The sequence below is a fragment of the Spermophilus citellus genome (genome assembly GCF_964194105.1).
Source record: "Spermophilus citellus genome assembly, chromosome: 1".
Lineage (NCBI taxonomy): Eukaryota > Metazoa > Chordata > Mammalia > Rodentia > Sciuridae > Spermophilus > Spermophilus citellus.
Genome location: NC_138182.1, coordinates 196315712 through 196339015, shown reverse-complemented (window position 1 = coordinate 196339015; position 23304 = coordinate 196315712). Strand labels below are relative to the sequence as shown.

Genomic DNA, 23304 nt, shown 5'->3' with positions numbered 1-23304 from the left:
ATTCTGAGGCACAGGGCTGGTCTCTTTTTCCAGAGTTTGTCACATCCAGGTTGATGGCTTAATAGCATGCCTTTTATTTTCCTATATTCTATTTGGTGTATTTCTGTTTTATGTACATATTTATAGTTACATATTTTAATATGTATTTTTCTTTATTGGCTGACAAGGTACTGGGGAATGAGATTGATCAAGTTATATGCGTGTATGAATGTGGCATAATGAATCTGTTGCATATAATTACAATGTACCAATTAAAAAAGAAACTAAGGGCTGGGGTTGTAGCTCAGTGGCAGAGCGTTTATCTTGCACATGGGAGGCACTGGGTTCTATCCTCAGCACCACATAAAAATAAAGATTGTGTCCATGTATAATGAAGAATATTTTTTAAAAGTAAAGAAACTGAGCCTAAGATTCTTTCAGACCTTAACTAATAAAGTCAACTGCTTTTTATCTTAAGAACCAAAAATATATTTAGACATTCCCAGAGACGTCAACAGAAGTCTTTCTAATACAGATAGTAATAATTATCTCTAGTTGAGTTCTCTATTGTTTCTGAATTTATATTTTATTGATGTTTGTTATTGTCATTATTCCACTAATTTTGAGTTTACTTTGATCTTATTTTTCATAGATTATGAAGGTAAAAGTTTGGGATTATTAATTTGAGACCTCTTCTGATGCCTATGAAATTTACTGGAATTCCCTTTAAACATTATTTTTCCTGTATCCAACAGATTCTGACATTTTCATTTTTTGTTCAATGAAAGAATTTTTTTAATTTCCATGATTTATTTTAGATTTCCATGGATTTTTTTTTTAAGTATATTGCTTATTTTCCAAGTACCTTTGGAAGTTTCTCTTGCCTTGTTTGAGGTTTCCACTTGGCTTTTAGTCAGGAAAGATATCTTGTTTTATGACCCAGGATATGGTTTACCTTGGTGATTTTTACCTTGTGCACTTGAAAAAAGTGTTCTTTGGCAATTTGACCCTCTTGGTCAGTGTTATTACTCGGCCTTTTTATATCCTTCATGAATTTCTTTTGTGATTTACAGAGAAGGAAGTATTGAGGCCTCTAACTGTAATTGAAATTTTCTTTTTAATTCTGTTTACTTTATTCTAAAGTATCTGACTGAAAGAATAGGTGTTTAGGATTATTAAACTTTCTTGGTGTGAACCCTGTTTATTTCCTCTTTATCCTTAATAATTTTCTTGGCTCTGTTGTCTATCTTGTATAACATTGCTATGCTTGTTCCAACTTTCTTATGATTTATCTTTGCATTTTATATCATCTTTAAAAAAAATTCATCCCTTCTAGAAAAAATTTTATGAAGTTAGTTTCTTTAGACGACATAGTTGGCTCATTTTAAAATTTACTCTTAAAATATCTGCATTTTAAATGGTACATTTAGACAATTTATTTAATGTAATGATTTTTTATTAGCACACTGTAGTTATACATAATATTGGGGATAATTATGACATAATCATGCAAGCATGAAATCTAATTTTGTCCCATTTCAGTCCCTAGTACATCCCTTTTCTTCTCCTCCTTCCCACTATTTCCTTTTCTCTACTGGTCTTCCTTGTATTTATTTATACTTTTTTTTAAGTGCTTTACAGATATACATAAGGTGAAATTCACTTTGGTATATTCTTTCTTTAATTATTCTTTTTAGATATACATGACAGTAGAGTATATTTATACTCCATATTGATATAAATATGCTATCTAATTCTAATTTGGATCTCAGTCTTATGGTTGTACATGATGTGGAGATTCATTGTGGTGTATTCATATATGTACATAGGAAAGTTGTGTCTGATTCATTCTACTGTCTTTCCTATTCCTGTCCCCTCCTCCCTTCACTCCCCTTTGTCTAACCTAATGAACTTTTCTTCCCCTCCTACCCTCTTTTTTTATGTGTTAGTATCCACATATCAGAAAGAACATTTGACCTGTGTTTTTTGGGGACTGACTTATGCCCCTTAGCATAATAGTCTCCAGATGATCTGTTTATGGGCAAATATTATAAATTCATTCTTTTTATAGCTGTATAATATTTCATTGTGTGTATATATTTTTATCCATTTTCTGTATCCATTCATTTGTTAATGGTTGGTTTCATAACTACTGTGAATTGAGCTGTTATAAACATTGATGTTTATTTATCCATTCATTTGTTAAAGGTTGGTTTCTTTATCCATTTTCTTTATCCATTCATTTGTTAAAGGTTGGTTTCATAACTAATATGAATTGAGCTGTTATAAATATTGATGTTGCTTCGCCACTGAAGTATGCAGATTTAAACACCTTTGGATATATACCAAGGCAGTGGTATAACCAGGTCAAGTGGTAGTTTCACTCCAATTTCTTTTTTTTTCTGAGGAATCTCCATACTGCTTACCAGAGTGATGGGACCAAATTCCACTCCCACTGTGGTATATTCATATATGTATATAGCATAATTTTATCCCATCATTCCTCTTTTCCTGTCCCTCCTGCCTACCCTTCAGTCCCTCTTTCTCATTTGATGGGATTCCCCTGCTTTTTCCCCTTACTCTGGTCTAGCTTTGACCTATCAGAGTAAACATTAAACCCTTGATGTTTGGGGTCTGACTTATTTCACTTAGCATGGTGTTTCCCAGTTCTGTCTATTTACTAGCAAATGACATAATTTCATTCTTTATGGGTGAGCAAAATTCCATTGAGTGTGTATGGTATACACCTTATTTTCTATTTCTATTCATCTATTGATAGGTACTTGGGTAGTTCCATAATTTTGCTATTGTGAATTGCACCCTTAAAACATTGATGTACCTGTATCACTATAGTATACTGATTTTAGTTCTTATGGATAAATACCAAAGAATGGGATAGCAGGGTGTTAGTTCCATTTCTTTTTTTTTTTTTTAAGGAACCTCCATACTGTTTTTCATATATTTTCAGTCCCATTGACAATGTATGAAAGTACCTTTCCCCCCACATCCTCAAGTGCATTTATTTTTATTTGTATTCCTGATGATTGTCATTCTAACAGAAGTGAAATAAAATCGCATTGTAATTTTTATTTGCATTTCTGATTGCTAAGGATTTTAAACATTTTTTTATATATTTGACCATTTGTATTTCTTTTGAGAAGTGTAATTCATTTGCCTATTTATTAATTGGGTTATTTGGGGTTTTGTTTTTGGTGTTAATTTTGAGTTCTTTATTCTGGATATTATTCTGCACCTGTCTGAGGTGCAGGTGGTAAAGATCTTATCATATCCTGTATGTTCTCCCTTCATACTGTTTCTTTTATTGTGCAAAAGTTTTTAAATTTGCTATCCTACTCATTGATTCATGCTTTTATTTTTTGAGCTTTAGATGTCCTATTAAGGAAGTCAGTGCCTGTCCAATATGTTGGATTGTTGATTTTTTTTTTCTAAGAGTTGCAACGTTTCTTATGTAATTCCTAGGTCTTTGTTTTACTTGGAGTTGACTTTTGTGCAGGGTGACATATTGGGATCTAGTTTTATTCTTCTACATATGGATATCCAATTTTCCCTCAACCATTGTTCAAAAGTATGTCTTTTCTCGATATGTTTTTGACATTTTAGTGAAATCAGATGCCCATCTCTATGTGGATATGACTATCTTTTTACTCTTTTCCATTGGTCTTCATGTCTGCTTTGATATCAATGCCATGCTATTTTTCTTACTGTTAACTCTGTAGTGTAATTTAAGATCCAGTTATGATGCCTCTAACATTGCTGAGGATGGCTTTGGCTATTCTGGGTCTCTTATTCTTCCAAATGGATTTTAGGACTCTTTTTTTTTTTAAGTTCTGTAAAGAATGTCATTGGTATTTTGATGGGGATTGCATTCAATCTGTGTAATGCTTTTGGTAGTATGTTTATTTTTGCAATGTTAATTCTGCCTATTCAAGAATCTGGGAGGTCTCCCTATCTTTGGCCTTTTTCAATTGCTTTCTTCAGTGATGTGTATTTTTCATTGTAAAGGGCTTTCACCTTTTTGGTTAAATTTATTCCCAAGTATTATTTTTTTTGAGATTATTGTAAATGGCATTGTTTTTCTGATTTTATTCTTAGCAGATTCATTATGTAGTATAATAATGTGATTGATTGTATCCCTTAACTTTGAACTTATGAGTTGTAGAAGTCTTCTGGTAGAGAACTTTTTTTGTTTGTGATTATATCATCAGCAAACAGAAATTTGATTACTTTTCCCATTCATGTTCCTTTAATTGCTTTCTCTTCCCTGATAATTCTGGCCAGAGTTTCAAGAATTATGATGATTAAGAGTGGTGAGAGTAGAAATCTTCTTCTTGTTCCTGATCCTAGAAGAAATGCTTTCAAGTTTTCTCCATTCAATGATATTGGCCTTGCATTTGTCATATGTACCTTTTACAATATTAATGTAAGTTCCTTCTACTCCTAGTTTCTCCAGTGTTTTTAACACAAATGTGTGCTTGATTACGTCAGATGATTTTTCTGCATCTGTTGATGTGGTTAATTCCTTAACTCTGTTTACATAGCAAATTTTATGTTGATTGGCATTTAGTGAACCAGCCTTGCATCCCTGGGCTTTATCCTGGATTTATCATGTTGTACTATTTTCTTCATGTGTTTTTTGAGTGAAGTTTGCCAATATTTTATTAAGGATTTTTATATCATTTTTTCATTATGGATATTGGTCTGAAGTTTGCTTTCCTTGATGTCTCGGTTTTGTTATCAGGAGGATACTAGCTTAATTAATTTGGTGGTTCCTCCCTTTCTATTTCATAGAATAATTTGGATTGGTATTAGTCTTTTTAAAGGTCTGCTAGAACTTGACTGAAAATTCATCTGGTCCTGAGCTTTTCTTTATTTCTTCAATTGCATTACTTGAAACTGGTCTGTTAAAGTTTTCTATATTTTCCTGGTTCAATTTAAATAGGTCATGTGCGTCAAAATTTGTCAGTATCTTCTATATGTTCCAGTTTATTAGAGTATAAATTTATGAAAGAATTTCTAATTATTCACTGGATTTCAGAAATTCCTGGTGTTATTTCCTTTCTTAATTTGGATCTTCTTTTTTTGTGTGTGTAGTTTGGCGAAGGTTCTATCAATCTTTTTTCGGGGGAGGGGGTGATCAGTGTTCAAACTCGGGAGCATTCGAACACTGAGCCACATCCCCAGCCTTGTTTTGAGTTTTATTTAGAGATGGTTCTGAGTTGCTTTGGTCTTCACTAAGTTGCTGAGGCTGGCTTTGAACTCAAGATCCTCCTGTTTCAGCCTCCTGAGTTGCTGGGATTATAGTTGTACACCACTGTGCCCAGCTCTATCATTCTTATTTATCATTCCAAAGAACTAACATTCTGTTGCATTGACCTTTTGTATTTTAAATTGTAAATTTTACTATTTTTGGCTTTGAGTTTCTGTCTTCTATTTTGGAATTTTTTTTTGTTTTTCTTTTTCTGAAGCCTAAAGTATACCATTAGATATTTTATTTGGGATCTCCCAATTAAATCTAGGAACTCCATAAACTTTCCTCTTATAGCTGCCTTATCACTGTACAGAGATTTTGATAACTTGTGTCTGTTTTCATTTGTTCCTGAGACTTTTTATCTCCTGATTTCTTCTGTGATCCATTCTATATACGAAAGCATATTTCATCTCCAGGTGTTAAAATGGTTTGTTGATTTCTAATTTCATTCTATTATAATCTGATAGAATACAAGGAATTTTTTTTTCCTAACATGTGTTGTGTCCTAAAATAGATCTATTGTAGAGAAAGTGCCATGTGCCCCTGAAAAGAAAGTGAATTCACTTATCAGTGGATAAAATATTCTATAGATGGCTGTTACGTCCATTTGATTAATATAGTGTTTTTAGTTTTGAGGAGTCTTTATTTATGTCGGGATGACCTATCAAATGGTGAGAAAGGTGTGTTGAAATCACCCAGCATTATTTATTGTATCATGGTCTATTTGATTTTTTTATATTGAAAAGGATTTGTTTTATGTATATAGGTGTAGCCATGTTTGTGCCATAAATAGTTAAAATCATATCATCTTGTTGAGTCCCTTAACCAGTATGAAGTGACTTTGTATCTGGTTAATTTTGGCTTAAAGTCCCCTTGTCTAATATGAAAATGGTTGCCCCTCCATATTCACTTAAATATGAAAGTCATCTATACATCATAGGATCTTTAAAAAACAATCATTAGCATATGTTGATTTTACAAATGTGTTTCTTTGTGACATTTTCATACATGCATATGACATCTACCTTCCTGATTATCCCTTGATAACTTGGATTCTTTTCTTAAGCTTAACCTCCCAGTTGTTAACTGTTGTTCAGTAGCTTTTGTTCAATAGTTGTTCCATAGCTCTTTAGTACCATCAGATATCTGAGGGGTTTATTTCTGTTAACATTTCAGTCTGCTTTTTTCAGTGGCTTACAATGGAAAGATGGGTCTAAACAACTTAGTTCCCATTGACAAAAGTGAAAAAGCTCTCAAACTCAAAATACCTCTTCAAATAACATTGGACAATATAGGGGTGAGGTAAGAGTAAACCAAAAAGTGCTACTGAAAACAAAAGGATTTATATTTCATTAAAAACATAAGGTACATATAATTTACACACAGTAATGCCTCACAGAATTTTAGGTGTATAGGTCAATAAGATATCAAGAAATGAAGGGGTGGAGGCTAGCTCATTGGTGGAGTACCCCCCCCAAATTACCATTTCCGTAACCTCCCAAAGTGTCTTTTATCCCTTTGATAAATGGTCCTTCTCAACCCCTAACCCAGATGACCATTGGTTTGGTTTCTAACATTATAGTTATCCTCTTCTAAAATTTTTTATAAATGAGATAATTATGTAGAATATGCCTGGATTTATTAGACCAGCAAAGTGTTTTCCAAATACTCTGATTCAGATCTGTGGTAAGTTTCTTTTTTGTCATCCAATAGTATTTAGTCATACGGTAGGTGTGTGTTTAATTCTAGAATAAATTTTCAAATAGTTTTCAAGTGTTTATCATTTTTACATTCTCACCAACAACATATGACCACTCCAGTTGCTCCACATCCTCACAATTACCTAGTGTAAATAATCTTTTCAATTTTAGTATTCTCGGCTGGTAAGTAGCTCAGTGGTATAACACTTTGTATGGCATACATGAGGCCCTGGGATTGATTACCCAGCACAACAAATGCACATTTTTTATTAATTTTAGTGTATTAATAGGTGTAAAATGCTTCCACTGCTGTTTATATTTGTTTCTGATGACTAGCAATGTTAAGAATGTTTTGGTGTGCCTACTGGATATTTATCCATCTTTTGTTAGTTTTTTTTTCCATACTACTTCTTAAAATTAGGCTATGTTACTGATACAGGTTTCTATAAATTCTGTATACAGATTTGTTAGATATGACTATTGCAAAAATTTTCTCAACTGTAGGTGTTCTTTTTTTGGTGCTGGGAATGGAAACCAGGGGCACTCTACCACTGAGCCACATCCCCAGCCCTTTTTTGAGATAGTCTTGCTAAGTGCATAGGGCCTTGCTAAATTGCTGATGCTGGGCTTGGAGTTGAGATCCTCCTGTCTCAGCCTCTCCAGCCACTAGAATTATAGGCAGACATTTTTATTTTTTAAATGATGCCTTTGAAATAACAAATGTTTGTAATTTTGATTTAAATCTAATTTGCATTTCTTTTATAGTGGGTGCTTTCTATGCCTAAGAAATCTTTTCTTACTCCCTTGGTTGTAAGGATATTCTTCCATGTTTTTCCTAAGATTTTTATAGGTTCAACTTAACATTTAGATTGAAAGACTATTGCATTTTAAACCCTGTGTTGTCTCTTTTGTTGATCTGTCTTTCAGAGGATGGTAGTTGAATATCACATGATGTCCAGGACATTTTAAACCACAGTTATGATAAATGTTTGATTACTTGTTATAACTCATAGCATAGATCATAATTATTTCATTGTTTATAATAATTCAAACTACATTCTAATAAATATAATATATAATACACACCCGAAACTCTAAACCGGGAACAAAATATTTTACTTTGGCTTCCTCCTTGTCTTCCTTCTTCTACTTGTGTTTTTTTTTTTAATTCCTCCTTTAGAAAAATAGTTTTTTTTTTTTAACATTAAGGTATAGTGTGGTTTAATAGCTAAGACATTTTACATGCTAAAATATTCCCTAAGTAGTAATTGGTTCTTCAGATCCGATAATGGGATGCTTTTTCATAATGGCATACTTGCATCACTGATCTTGTGTATCCTAGTGATATTGCAATTGATGTTGGTTGCTTTATTATGCCACAGGGAATTACTTGGGAAAGATAGGGGACTACATGCAGTGCCATCGAAAGGTGTAACTCTAAATTATGTCTTTTTTTTTAAAATCTCTTATTAATATGGATTGAATAGAAAAATAATTCTCTAAGAATTGGAAATTTTACAATGTAAAATAGAACTCCTTCATGTACTTACAACACAACTGTTTTTGGAAAGAAGAATAATAGCGTAGCCAACAGTTGATAGCAGGTGGAAAGTACATGCTTTTATAGTTACAGGGATATTATCCTTTTGAAGCCAGAAATTTCTGATGGAAGTTAGCTACAGTGCAGATTTTAATACACTATTGTGTAGCAACATTTCTTAAATCTATTTTACAACATCTTGAGCTTATAACTTCTTAGTGTGAGGTTTATTGAATGGTATAAAGTATCCTTTTTGGTACATTTTCCACTGCTTCAAATGCATCCTATAGGAAATACACTCTTGCTTGGACTAAATGACTAAAAAGACTTTTTTTCCCCCATAGGATAAGAAATGGATTCTCAATCATGAGGATGTCACATTGGGAGAATTACTAGGCAAGGTATGTAAACAACTAAACTAAATACCAAAACAACAACAACAACAACAAAAAACAACCCTTAAGAGTGAACACTGCAGATTTTGTTTTCTTCAAAGTTTTTCTTGTACCTTAATCCTGAAGAACAATAATGAAATATCTGTAGTTAACACTGATTTTTCACTGAAATAGACATGTAACTATTTGAAAGGGTTATGGATTATTCCTATCTTTTAAAAATTGTGTTTTCCCTTGGAAAGACTGAGCCATAATGATTTTATTACCATATAATAAAACCAAAACTACTGAGATGAGATTTGAAAAGAATTAGGGAATTAAACTATTAGGGAATAAAAGTTTAAACAAAAGCCTAATCTTAATTTGTTTCTGGCTATATGTAATAATATAGTTCAGAAAAAGTAAGGTACTGCTTCTTGTGATTTCAGGACTTGTTTAGAACACTGGACATGTTGTTTTAATCTAAAAGTAATGTAGACAAGACACATGTTTCAACATATTCATTTTTAATTAGGTCTAGTAGTGGTCAGAAAGCAGTTTTATATAGTGAAGTTCCTTTTCTTCCAAACTAGTTGGAAGTCTTTCCTAACTCGGAGGCCATGATAAATTATGTCTAATAATAAAAATGGACATTTGATAATTAAATGGACTGAAAATTAATTTATAATTGAGTTCTGATGAATAAAGATTAATTTGTCACTATCTTAATTATGAATGTCTCCATATGAAAGTTTGAGTTGTTTATGGAGTACCATGAAAATAATATAAAATCCAGATATTTTGGTAAACTATCATGATTTATTAGTGATCAGTACTAGATTTAATTCAAACTAAGTATTTTAAATAAATAATAAATGATTGCTTACTGCTTTTTTTATTCACATGTAAACTTGATGAACTAACTGGTCCCCCTAATTTTTTTGTCTGTTGTATATTTAGAAAGTAATTCCTTGTTGAAAGTCTACTTTACAGAATGTTTTTTATTTTAAAACCTTTTCCATGTGAAAGCATCAAATTGTAGTTAGAAATCATATTTGTATAGCTGCTAATGAACTTATTTAAATTCTAAAGTACCTTAAGTTAAAATAATGTTCATTTACTCTGACACTCTCTTAATTCCTTAGGAAACATTCCTTCTTTCTATTACCATACTCAATAGTAGTAATCAGGACAAAAATATTACCAAGAAATGAATTTTCATGAAAATTCAATTAAATTTTAAAACTAAAGTACTTAATGAAATAGATTATGTTGGACAGATTTTTCAGTACTATGGAAAAATATTTTCAGTTAAAGAAAAATATTTCAGTTGTTTTTAAGTTATAAGATTTGGCTTATCAGGGAGAATTTAGCTTCTGAGTAAAGCTACTTTAAGGTTACTTTCTTGATGACTAGAAAATGGCATGTCAGTCTCAATAAACTTAATCAATTGTTGAGGGGGCGCAGGTTGGGGGGCATACTAGGGTTTGAACTCTGGCACAGAAGTACCTGACCACAGACATACCCCCAGCCCTGTTTTCTATTTTATTTAGAGACGGGGTCTCAGCGGTTTGCTTAGCGCCTTACTTTTGCTGAGGCTGGCTTTGAACTTATAATCCTCCTGCCTCAGCCTCCCAAACCACTGGAATTACAGGAATGTGCCACCATGTTTGGCCAAATTTAATCAATTTTAATAATACTTGAAGAGACACTATGTAGCTTCACTTCATTTAATATTTTTTAACATAAGAGCATGACTTTTCATTTATTGACACTACCTTCTTTCCCACCTCAAGCACTTTTATTTGAGTAAGAATATCATCTGTGGTGGAAGATGCCTCAAGGCTAAGTTATCTCCCCAAACCTCATCTCTTAACCTTCAGGGTTAAGTGCCAGCATATGTATTTTGGTGGAATACTTACATTCAAACCATAACACTAAGTTTATGAAGATTTAGTTTATTCAAAAGGTTTTTTTTTTTCCCCTCAGTGCTGGCTCTGAAACCTAAGACCTGTACTATATCCCCAACTGCCCAAAAGAGTTTTGTCACTTTAGCATTCACTTCATGTGCTGATTTATTTATTCATTATTTTCTGTTGGTTCATGGTAATTACATATAATAGTGGAATTCATTATGCATTTCAGTGTTCATAGCAGCACAATTCACATTAGCCCTGTTATGGGACCATCAATGAAAGAATGGATAAACAATATATGGTATAATCACAGTGGACTTTAATTATGTCATGAAGAATGAAATCATGTCACTTTCTGGTAAATGGATGGAACTGGTGAATATAATGCTGCATGAAATAAGCCAAACATAAAGTCAAAACTCTAATGTCTGCTCACATGGAAGAGAAAGAGGGTTGCTGGGGAAAAAAAAATTTTAAAAGGGATCTCTTGAAAATAGAAGGGAGACCAATAAAGTACAGGGGGTTTGAGAGGGAGAAGGGAAGAAGTTTGGGTGTAACTGAGTAAAGAAGGGGAAATGTAATAGAAAGGAAAATCTGAGATGATGAGAGTATAGATCATTAGGACCCTGTAAGCCATTGTAATTACTTTGGCTCTGATCATGAATGAAATGGTGAGATACTGAACAATTTTGTGTGGAGAAGTAGAATAATCTTTTTAAAAAAGGGTCACTGTTAAAAAATAGTTTCAAAGTTGAAAGGCAGTCGTACACAATTTAGGAGGAGATGATGCAACAACAGGGTGGTGGCTGAGAGGTGATGAGAAGTGGTGAGTTCTAGATATAATTGAATATATCTATATAATTGAATATGTTGATGGACTCTGAGTTTAAAAGATGTCAGCTGTAAATGTACCAGGTTGAGGGAACAACATGAGGTGTTCCATTTTGAATATATTGAGTTTGTCTACAGACTTTCATGTGGAGACAATAAAAGACAATTGGTATCAAGTCTGCAGTTTGAAAGAGATGTCTGTGTCAGAGATACAAATGTCATAGTTGTTATGTCAGTGATATTTAGAATTAACAGATTAGCCTGGGAGAGTAGCTCAGTGAGTAGTATGCTTGCCTAGGATTTTTCAGGCCTGGATTTGATTCTCTGCAGAGCAAAATGTGAAATTGAGGCAGTGGTAGAATTATATGGGGGTAGTGGAGAAGGTATTATTTAGAGGATAAAGGCAAGCTCTTCATCACTTGGTAGTTTTCAGGTAAGAAACAGGCTTCTATTAGAATAAGGTAAAAGGGATGATTGTAGGGTAAGTTGAGGATATTTTGATGATATCCTATGAATTTCAGAAGGCACAGTGGAAGCTGGCTATAGGAGAGAAACAAGGATTAAATGGAAGTATGTAAAATGCGAGAGGAGGAAATGAAGATTCCCCCTGGCCATGATCTTATGATTGACATAAAGACAAAAAGTATAGTGAGACCTGTCCCATGGATGTAAGGCCAGTAGCAGACATGAAGTTTTGTTCATTTCATGGTAGAGAGTGAAGGCTGTCCTATGAAGTTGTCTGGGTAGCATTTGTCAAATGAATGTTTAAAATTTTTCCAATGCTCAATGGGGACCAAGACCTGTTATGTAAAGCAGAAACCATTAGGAAAATACAAAGGGACAAGGGAGTGATGAGTGTTCAGGAACAGGAGACATAACAGAGGAAAGATAACAAAACCTTCATGAAGGAGGGAGCGTAGGAAGTGGACTTAAGCTTAGGTAGCATTTTTTTCATTGGAGGTTGGGGGTTTTCATAAAGGGTAGGAATGTAGTAAAACTAAGTATTAGTGTTTAGAACACAGGTAGCATTTGGAGGCTATACTGTGCAGTTGGCGGCTAAGAAAGTAATAGTGATTGAAGGATGGATATCGAGCAAGGTAGTAGTAGAATCAGTTTTCTCTAGCAAAGGTTAACCTGGCTGTGCTAAGGTGGATGGTTTGGAAGAGTGAGAAATTTAAGATGAGAAGATCAAGATCTGATTATGGGTAACCTTTCTGAGATGAAAGGGGAGGACAAAGGTATTGTAGAGGCAGGAACTGAGTGCTTACATGGAGAATGACAGATCTAGTAATTGAAGAAAGTAGTTTAGCCAGGAAGAGTCTTGGATGATAAATTTAAGACAAGTTGAAGATAGTGCGTTAGAATCAGGTAAGTAGAGGCCCAGCAGGAATAATGTATATTAATATCTTGTCTGCTCTGTCTTCTATATACTAATCTGACAGTTGTGGGGAAAATACTTGCGAGAATAACAAAGTTAGCAGAGTAAATTGATTAACTCAAACTGCCTCATTTCATGTTTTCCTTATATTTAAACATCTTTTCCTTACATTTAATAAAGATTTACATGCTGTCATACATCTCAAACAATTTGTATTTTCAGGGAAATTTTGGTGAAGTATATAAGGGCACATTAAAGGATAAAACTAATGTTGCTGTTAAAACGTGTAAAGAAGATCTTCCTCAGGAATTGAAAATAAAATTTTTACAAGAAGCCAAGTGAGTTCTCTAAAATAATATAAATATGCATTTTAATTCGCTGTAACGTACTTATTCATTATAGTGCATTTATAATCAAAATGCAAGTTTGAAGGTATCTTAAATTGTGATTTGTTGAAGTAGAAAGGAGCACTTTCAGAACCCTTGTAAGTAAGCACTTTTATAATGAGGAAACAATTTGTTTTTTAAGGTAGACTATATGTTGATAGGCAATCATAACAAGACAGGTATTTAAAAGCAGTGAGTATTCTGTGCTTCTTTTAAATAGAGCAATGTTTTTGTTTATCATACATTCACCTAGATATGTCTACATGCAATGTGATTAGAACAAAAATATTACTGTGTCATATGCTTAAGGTACTTACGATATATAATTATACTCTCCTTGGATATTGAGTTGATTCTCTTTTACTAGTTACTAGCTTTCTTTTCTGAGAACCTGAAATTTTTCAGTTTAGTGTCTGGCATTTGTTAAAAGTATACACATTGTTTTTATTTTTTTCCTATGAGCTAAAATTTAATGTTCTACCTTACTATCCCTGTATAACAAATAGTTAAAACTATTGTATTAGTGGTTAAATTCAGCATATACAATAAAAGACAAATAGGTAACTTGGACAGAATAAACTAGATGGAAATATGGATGGAAGATGAATGAATGGTGTGAATGGATGATGGGAAAGAATACATAGATCCATAGATTTTTTTTGTGTGTGGTATATGAATAGAGAATAGATGGCAAGGAGAAAACTGTCCCATGACATGGATCATTTTGATGTACATTTTTTCATTCATCATCTAAAAATGAATGGTCTTGGCAATGGATAAAAATAGTTGGAAACATCTGTTAAATATTATCCATAGAATAAATTTGGAGATCCTCTTGTCTGAATTTCTAATAAAAGTTAAACTCTGTGCTCTCGAAATTCATAGCCTCATTATTTTATGGCTGTTCATAGGTATTCTTAAGGTAAAAAGGCTGTTTTAACATTTTCAAAAAACTTAAATTTTATTCTAGCATAATTGTTTTGTTGCACAGTGAAGAGCTTGATTTCTTTAAAAAAATTTTTTTAGTTGTTGATAGCACCGAATATACATAATATAAAGGTCTAAGAATCAAACCCAGTGCCTCACACATGGCCAGCAAGTGTGCTATCATTGAGCCCCAGCCCCTTAATTTCTTCTTTTAAAATAAAATTAGAAAGTTTTAAAAATGAAAAAGTTTATTCATTCAAACTTTTTAGTGTCCTTTAATGGGTTCTAAATCTATTTAGTTATTTAATACTACAGAGTTCATAGTGGCTGTTGTTTGCAATTTCTTTACCAAGCAGCTTCTAACTTAAACAATATTTTGATGTTGAACATTCTTGAAATTTCCTTTTTAATTTCTAGTGTAAATTATAATCTCAAAGTTAATGGCAATATTTTTCCTTGATCTCTAGAATTCTTTGTAGTCTGTTTTTTATTTGTAAATTATATATTTTAAGTCTAAAATATTAGAGTTTATCCTGCTTTAGCAGTATACACACGAAACACTTTTTCCCCCAAAATTCTTTCATCCTAGGAAAGAATACTGCAATTTTCAAGTAGGAGCAAATTTAAGATTGTCAGTGAATAAATTTTGGATGTAAAAGACGTAATCGGGGCAGACAAGCTTCTGAAGATATGTAATCCATTTTTAGCTCATACTTTGAATCCTATGGATGAGCCTATGTTATTCCTATAGCCTTTGATGAAATTTTCTTTACCAAATTAACTCTATTCTGCTTCAGCTTTAGTATGTTACTCAATGATTTTTTTAACATCTTGCCAAATTTATCAACGTTTTTGTGTCCTATCATTTTTTAATTGATCATGATTCTAAGTATTTAAATGTAAGTGTAATGATCACTGTAGCATTTACAAATTAGGTGTGTTCTGTTTTGGTGATGGTATTAAAATCAGATACATAGAAGGAATTCTACATCTTTTGAACAAACTAGATTATTCCTATTTAGCATAATTTTACTCATTCAGAGGAGATAATTTTTAAGTGGCTATTTAATTCAATTAAGGTGAATTGACCCACTTGCATCTATATTTTGTTAATATTTATGAATACTTGTTTATTACATCTTTTTTATAATTAGAGGTTATATTGACATTTTAAAATTGAATTGTGATTAAACAATTTTGTGCACACGATTTAAAAATAAAGTATTAATGACTAAAGCATTCACTTATATTTAGATGATAATTATACTTTTCTCTAATCCAGAATTCTCAAGCAATATGATCATCCCAATATTGTCAAACTCATAGGAGTTTGCACACAAAGACAACCTGTCTACATCATTATGGAACTGGTTCCAGGTAATGATTTGAGAAATTTGCACAATGACATTTTAATGTTATGTTTTATTACTTTTTTATGTGCAGTCTCTTTAATTTCTCCTTGTAAAGTTTCCAAGGATTTTGTGAAACATTTTCCCTATAACAAAGAACTTGTACATATACTCAATGTTTTATAGGCTATTACACTTTGCTGTTTTTTGAAAATGTCAGCCAACTTTTTTCTTTTGAGACAGATTTACAACTGTGTAGTATGGAATTCAGTAGTATGTTTATGTGTAGAAAGCTGTGTAGAAAAATGTCTCGTTAGTGTGACTTTATAGCAGGGATAGTACTTCTTATGTATCTTCTTGTGTATTGTTTTCCAAGTACATCTCCACATATCCTCTTTGGTCTTTGGATCACTTGTGAACCGTGAACTTCTTTCACATGTGGACAAACAAAAATGTGCACTATTTAGTAACTTCTTGTATTTCTTTCTGGTGACTTTCAATGCCTTCTGGTCTTCTAGTTAACAACTTGGGACAAGAAAAGTCTCAAACTGATCGTGTGTTTTTAAGTTTTTCTCATTATCCATCTTTCTGATAATCCAATCAGAGGTAAAATTTGATCTTGATAAGATTTACAAGTACGATATTTAATCATGAAAAGTATTTGCCTTTTTAAGTTTTACCTGTAACAATTACTAATTTTAAAAGAAGACATTTAAAGGAATATGAAACTATTTGTAATTTCCATTAAAATACATGAAGTAAATTTAGTATTTAATGGGCAAGTTACATTATTGTCTAGATAATTGTTCTACTCTTTAAGCTTATTGGTCCCATTTTATCATACTACTTTACCTGCTGTTGGAATATTCACAATATTACTATATAACTATGAACACAAAGATCATCATCTGTATCCTCATCAGCATGGTATTATTTTAGGTCCATTGTATGTTGGAATGATTTGTACTATTTATGATCTTAATACAAATTTGAGTACTGTGAAAAGATGAAAAGATACAGTATAAAAATTGAAGAAGAGTGGATAGTGTATAATTAAAATAGGACATGAATGTTATACGTACACATTAACATTCATATAGGTGCAAATGAAGCCCCTGGTGAATAAGAAATGCCATATGAGAAGTGAGGGGGGAAAACTTGATGAGGAAAGGTAAATGACCTTATCATGGATACTTAAAAGGAGCAAGGATGCAAATTCATGATGGCAAGTTTCAGTTAAGTAAATTGAAGAAGAAAGTTTTGTATGAAACCCAGGCAAATGTTTATTCAGACACAGACAAGTAACTTGTGTTAATACTTCTTAAATTTATTTTAAAATGTAATGAAAAGTAAAAAATTCTAAATTAAAGCTTTTCACTGAACAACCTACTTATATCCCCAAAACTTGTTAGCCATTTATAGATTTTTAAACTATTTTTAGAGAATGATGTTTAATATAGGTACCTTGACTTTTATGCAATCCTTTAGATAATCCTTTAAATTAAATCATAAGAAGAAATCATTCTAACACTATTAGATCTTGCTTTTTTCTCTCATAAATACAATTTGGATCAGTTTTAATGTTTTGTTATGAATAAACTACTTTTACCTTCATTTTACTGGTTATAGTGCATTCCATTTTGTATATTTACATACTTTACATCATAATCATTTATGTAAGGATTAGGTGGTTTTATTTTTAACAAACATTGATGAATAAATCACTCTGGACTCATTGTAAGAATCATTTGAAGAAGGGTAAAAATAGTGAGAAAGTTGGATCCAAGCTTGTTTTGATTTAAAGTAAATGTATTAGCTCTTTATTGCTGGATGACAAATTATCACTGTCTAGAAGATTAAAACAACACCAATTTTTTACTTCACAGTAGTGTGCGTTAGAAGTCAAGGCAGAGCTGTATGCAGTGGCTCACAAAGTAATCCCAGCAATTCAGGTGGCTGAGTCAGGAAAATTGCAAGATCAAGGCCTGCCTCAGGAAGGAAGTGAGGCTCTTAACCACTTAGACTCTGTTTCAAAAGGGGTTGGGGATATAGCTCAGTGGTAGCTTGGGTTTAATTCTTAGTACCTCTCATCCACCCACACCCCCCCTCCCCCCAAAAAAAGGCGGCCTTGACTGAATTCCCAGTGCCTCAGAAAGCCAAAATCAAAATGTCAGATGAAACTCTTATCTGGAGACTCTGGGGGAAAACCCATTGCTCTTCTCCTTCAGTTGTTGGCAGAATCCTATGCCTTGCAGCTATCAGTCTGGGGTTCCCATTTCTTCACTTCTTTTCAGCTGGGGTATCTCTTAGCTTCATAAGATTGCCTACATTTCTTTTCACATGGTCTCTGCATCTTCAAAGCCAGCACTGGCATATCAAATCCCTCAAATGTTTTTGATTATTGGGACTTCAACTTCTGTTACCATCTGGACGATATTCTCTGCTCTTAAAAGGGCTCATATAATTAGATCACATCTACCCAGATAAGCCTGATTTAAGTACAACTGTGCCATGTGACAGAACATAACTGAGAGTGGCATGTTTTCATAATCACAGGATCCAGGTACTGGGGTGGAGACTGTTTGGGAGCCATTCTCCAATTGTGCCAACCACAGATTTTGCTAAATTTTCTTAAAGGCTAGCTGCATTGTAGAATCTGAAACGTATCAGTGAACTTTTCATACTCCCTGAGTTCATTGGTTGATCATGAAATTTAAATGTATCTTTTACCCATGCATGATTTTATAGCATCATGCTTTGATCATTTGGAAAATATCAGGTCATCAATTTAGACTTTTCAAATAGTGACACAATTCATTATACAGTATCAAAAGATCCTATTCATTAATGTCACAACCAACATCAGAAAGTTGTCTCGGCATTGACCTGCTCTTGGTAGCAAATAAATGCATCCTAAACTTTGAATTTCTATTTGAAAGCTTAAATTTTATCACTGGCAACAAAAACTGTCATTGTCTTTCCTTTTAATGTTCAATGTCCACTTTAGAGAAAACATCTGTCAAATACCTTAATTTTTCATAACCCTAAATTTTGGTTCCTTTTTAAAAACAGCCTTATGCTTAATTGTATGTCAATTATCCATAATATTCATGTAGTATACATGTATTGACATTTGTTTATCTTTGAAACATTACCACAATCAAGGAAATGAACACATCAGTTGTCCCTATGTTTTCTCATACTTTGTAAGTCCTTCCTCTAATCCTTTCTGTGCTCATTGTAGTTAACCACTGTAGTTAACCAAATACATATTGGCTTTTCTTTGAACTTTATGTAAGTAGAATAATATAACAAGTGCTCTCTTTGTCTAGATTCTTCCACTTAACATAATTGATTAGTTCATTTTGTAATACATATCAGTAATTCATTCTTTTGTTAAAAAGCTTTCTATTGTACAAATAAACCATGGTTTATTCATTCAGCTATTGAATGGACTTTTGAGTTTCCAGTTTGGGGCTGTTACACTGAAGTTGATGTGAACATTGATATACACATCTTTGTATGGACATGCACTTTGATTTTTTTTCTTAGGAAACTAAGAGTGGAATGAATGGATCATATTGTATTTCCATCTAAATTTTTTTATTCTAATTAGTTGTACATGGCAATAGAATGCATTTTGACACATACATAATTGGAGCATAACTTCTGGTTGTACATGATGTAGAGTTACACAGGTCATGTAGTCATATAGGCATATGTAACGATGTCAGATTCATTTCACTATCATTCCTACCTCCATACCTGCTTCTCTCCCTTCACTTCCCTCTGTTTAGTCCAAAATACCATTATTCTCCCCACCTCTTACTGCGAATTAGCATTCTCATATCAGAAAACATTCAGCATTTAGTTCTTTGGGATTGGTTTATTTTCCTTCATAAAATATTCTTCTGTTCCATCCTTTTACCAGCAAATGTCATAACTTAATTCTGTAAGGCAGAGTACTATTGTAGTGTATGTGAGTATATGTAGCACATTTTCTTTATCCATTTATTTAAGGACACCTAGGTTGGATCCATTGTTTAGCTACTGTGAATGGAGCTGCTATAAACGTTGAAGTGGTTGCGACACTATAGTAAGTCCTTTGGGTATAAACCAAGGAGTGGGACAGCTGGGTCAAATGGTGGTTCCATTCTACATTTTCTGAGGAATCTCCATACTGCTTTTCATAGTGGTTGCAGCAATTTGCAGTCCCACCAGCTATTTGAGTGAACCTTTTCCCCCACATCCTCATCAACATTTTTTGTTGTTTGTATTCTTGATAATTGCCATTCTGACTGGAGTGAGATGGAATCTTGGTGTAGTTTTGATTTGCATTTCTCCAATTGCTAGAGATGTTGAACGTTTTTTGTATACTGTTGACTGATCATATTACTTCTGTATAGTATCTGTTCAGTTCCTTGGCTCATTTATTGATTGGGTTATTTGGGTTTTTTTGAAGTTATATTTTTTGAGTTCGTTATAAATCCTGGAGATTAATACTTTAAGGTGCTGGTGGTAAAGATTCTTTGCCCATTTGTAAGGTCTCTTCATGTTGTTTTCTTTGCTGTGAAGATTTTTAGTTTGATTCCATTTCATTTATTCTTGATTTTTACTTCTTGCACATTAGGAGTCTTATTAAGGAAGCCAGTTCTTAAGCTGACATGGTAGAGATTTTGGCCTACTTTTTCTATTAAGCACAGAGCCTCTGTTGTAGTGCCCAAGTCTTTGATCCACTTTCATTTGATTATTATTATTTTTTTTTTTTGGTGCAGGGTGAGATGAGGGTTTAATATTTTGCTACATAAGACCTTAAAAGAAGAATTAACTGATACTTCTAAGATTATACAATAAAATAGAAAATGAGTTTGGAAGAGTTCCCTCCATCTATGAAGCTACTATCATCCTGATACCAAAACCAGACAAAGACACATCAAGGAAAGAAAACTTCAGACCAATATTCCTGACGAACATATATGCAAAAATTCTCAATTCTGGCAAATTGCATACAAAAATCTATTAAAAGTATAGTGCACCATGATCAAGTGGGGTTCATTCCAAAGGTGCAGGTTTGGTTCACCATACAGAAATCAATAAATGTAATCCATCACATCAATAGACAAAAAGATACGATCACTTCAATAGATGTGGAGAAAACCTTTGCCAAATTCAGCACCCATTCATATTTGAAACATTAGAAAAACTAGGGATAGTAGGAACACTAGGGATAGTAGGAACATACCTCAACATTGCATTTAAATTTTTAAGAAACTATCAAATTGCTTTCCAAAATGACAGGTACAGTTTATATTCCCAGTAGCAGTCCATTACAGAACCAGATCTTCCATATCCTCATTAACACTTGGTCTGGTCTGTCTTTTTTTTTTTTTTTTTTATATATATCTCTGTATGACAGCAGAATGCAGTACAATTTTTATTACATAGAGCACATTTTTCATATCCTCTGGTTGTATACAAAGTATATTCACACCAATTTGTCTTCATACATGTACTTTGGATAATGATGTCCATCACATTCCACCATTATTTCTAACCCCCTACCTGCTCCCTTTCCCTCCTACCCCTCTGCCCTATCTAGAGTTTATCTATTCCTCCCATACTCCCCCTTCCTACCCCACTATGAATCAGCCTCCTTATATAAGAAAACATTAAGCATTTGTTTTTATGAGATTGGCTAACTTTGCTTAGTGTTATCTTCAAATCCATTCATTTACCTGCAAATGCCATGATTTTATTCTTGCTGAGTAGTATTCCATTGTATGTGTGTGTATTCCCCTTTTTTTATCTACTCAGTCTTTAGCTTTTATAATACTTATGCAGATGTGTTTTATGTTTTTAATTTGCCTCTCTCCACTAATGTTGAGCATCTTTTCATATTTTTTCCACTTGAAATTCTTTGTTCAATCGTCTGTTCAAATCATTTCCCTTTTAAATTGGGGTGTTTGTAAAGAACCAAGACCCAATTAAAAGAAAACACCTTCTGAATACAAGAGTGTTTTCTCAGTCTATATCCTGCTCTACTGTTTTCTTAACAGTCTTTAAAAACAGAAGTTTTCTTATTTTGGTGAAGTCCAATTTATCATTTTTTTCTTAGGGGGGTTTTGATGGTGTGTTTAAAAAACCTTTGTTGAACCCAAAATCACAAAGATTTTTCACTTTAAAAACCTTTTTTAAATTTGCTTTTAGAAAATTAAATACTTTTAGAATTTATATTTATGACCAATTTTGAGTTAATTTTTGCATATGTTATAAGGAATGGTTTGAAGTCTGTTTTTGGTGGATGGATATTCACTTGTTTCGACATCACTTATTTCAATGACTATCTTCTCTCTAAGTTCTTAATATAAAATCTTTTTTTGGGGGGTATATATTTTAGTCTCTTTTTAGACTCATTCTTTTCTGTCAATTCTATTGCTTGTCTTCCTGCCAATATCAATCTTTCTTTATGACTATAGCTCTATACTCTTCACCCTAAAATAAACAATATGCAGTGAACTAATTTTTGACAAGGGCTAGAAGAAGACATAACAGGGGGAAAATGATCTGTATAGTAAATAGTTCTGGGAAAATTGGGTTTCCATGTGCAAAAGAATGAAATTGGATCCTTATCTTATATTCTACACAAAAGTCAATTCAAAATAGATAAAACACTGAATGAGTCTAACTATAAAACAGAAGAGAACATAGAGGAAAGACTCCTACATATTGACCTCGGCAGGAATTTTTTTTTTTAATATTGCACCAAAAGTTCAGACCACAAAAGCAAAATTAAATGGGCTATATAAAAACTATCTTCACAATTAAAAGGGAACCTGTAGAATGAGAAATACTTGCAAACTATATACCTGATTTTTAAAAAATGCCTTTGGATATTAACCCTTGAAGAAATTCTTTTAGTTATAGATGGACACTATATCTTTATGTATTTTTATGTGGTGCTGATGATTGAACCCGGTGTCACACATACAAGGCAGGTGCTCTACTGCTGAGCTACAACCCCAGCCCAATACCCAAAGTTTTTAAAGAACTCGTATAACTCAATAGTAGAAACATGGTCTGGTTAAAAGTGGGCAAAAACCTGAATAGGCATTTGATTAGACATTAAAAAGACCAAAAAATATATGAAAAGATGCTCAAGATCATTAATCAGGCACGGTATGCAAATCAAAAGGCTAAGATACCTCTCTCATACCCTTTAGGATGGCTATTATGAAAAGATGAAACAGAACTCTGGTGGTGGAAATGTAGTTTGGTACAAAAATTATGGAAAATGGTATGGAGGTTTCTTAACAAATTTTTAAAAAGTAGGACTATCTTATGGCCCAGCAGTTTCACTTTGGGGCATATGCTCAAAAGAAACGAAATCCCACCACATAAAGATATCTGCATTCCATGTGGTTGCAGCATTATTCACAATAGCCAAGATATGGAGACAAACTGATGGATTATGCCTTTATGGATGAAGAAAATGTGGTATATATGTATAATGGACCATTCAATACTAAGAAGAACAAGATCTTACCATTTGGAACATCATGAACTAGTCAGGAGAAAATGATGCTAAGTGAAACACAGCAAGAAAAATGTTGGGAGATCTTACTTGTATGTGAACTCTAGAAAAATCAACAGCAGTT

The 23304-nt window shown here is 32.8% G+C and overlaps 1 protein-coding gene across 4 annotated transcripts in view; it reads left to right on the top strand.

The window, feature by feature from the left end:
• The window catches only part of FER (FER tyrosine kinase), a 418420-nt gene that overhangs the window by 243895 nt on the left and 151221 nt on the right, over window positions 1-23304 (top strand). For 3 of the 4 annotated variants that reach the window (XM_081304219.1, XM_081304218.1, XM_081304217.1), the window contains 3 exons: window positions 8833-8889; window positions 13210-13325; window positions 15583-15677. In XM_081304219.1, coding sequence (XP_081160345.1) covers window positions 8833-8889; window positions 13210-13325; window positions 15583-15677 — 268 coding nt within the window. Of the gene's footprint in view, window positions 1-8832; window positions 8890-13209; window positions 13326-15582; window positions 15678-23304 lie in introns of those variants that run through there. The other variant, XR_014023300.1, reaches the window with a different exon arrangement.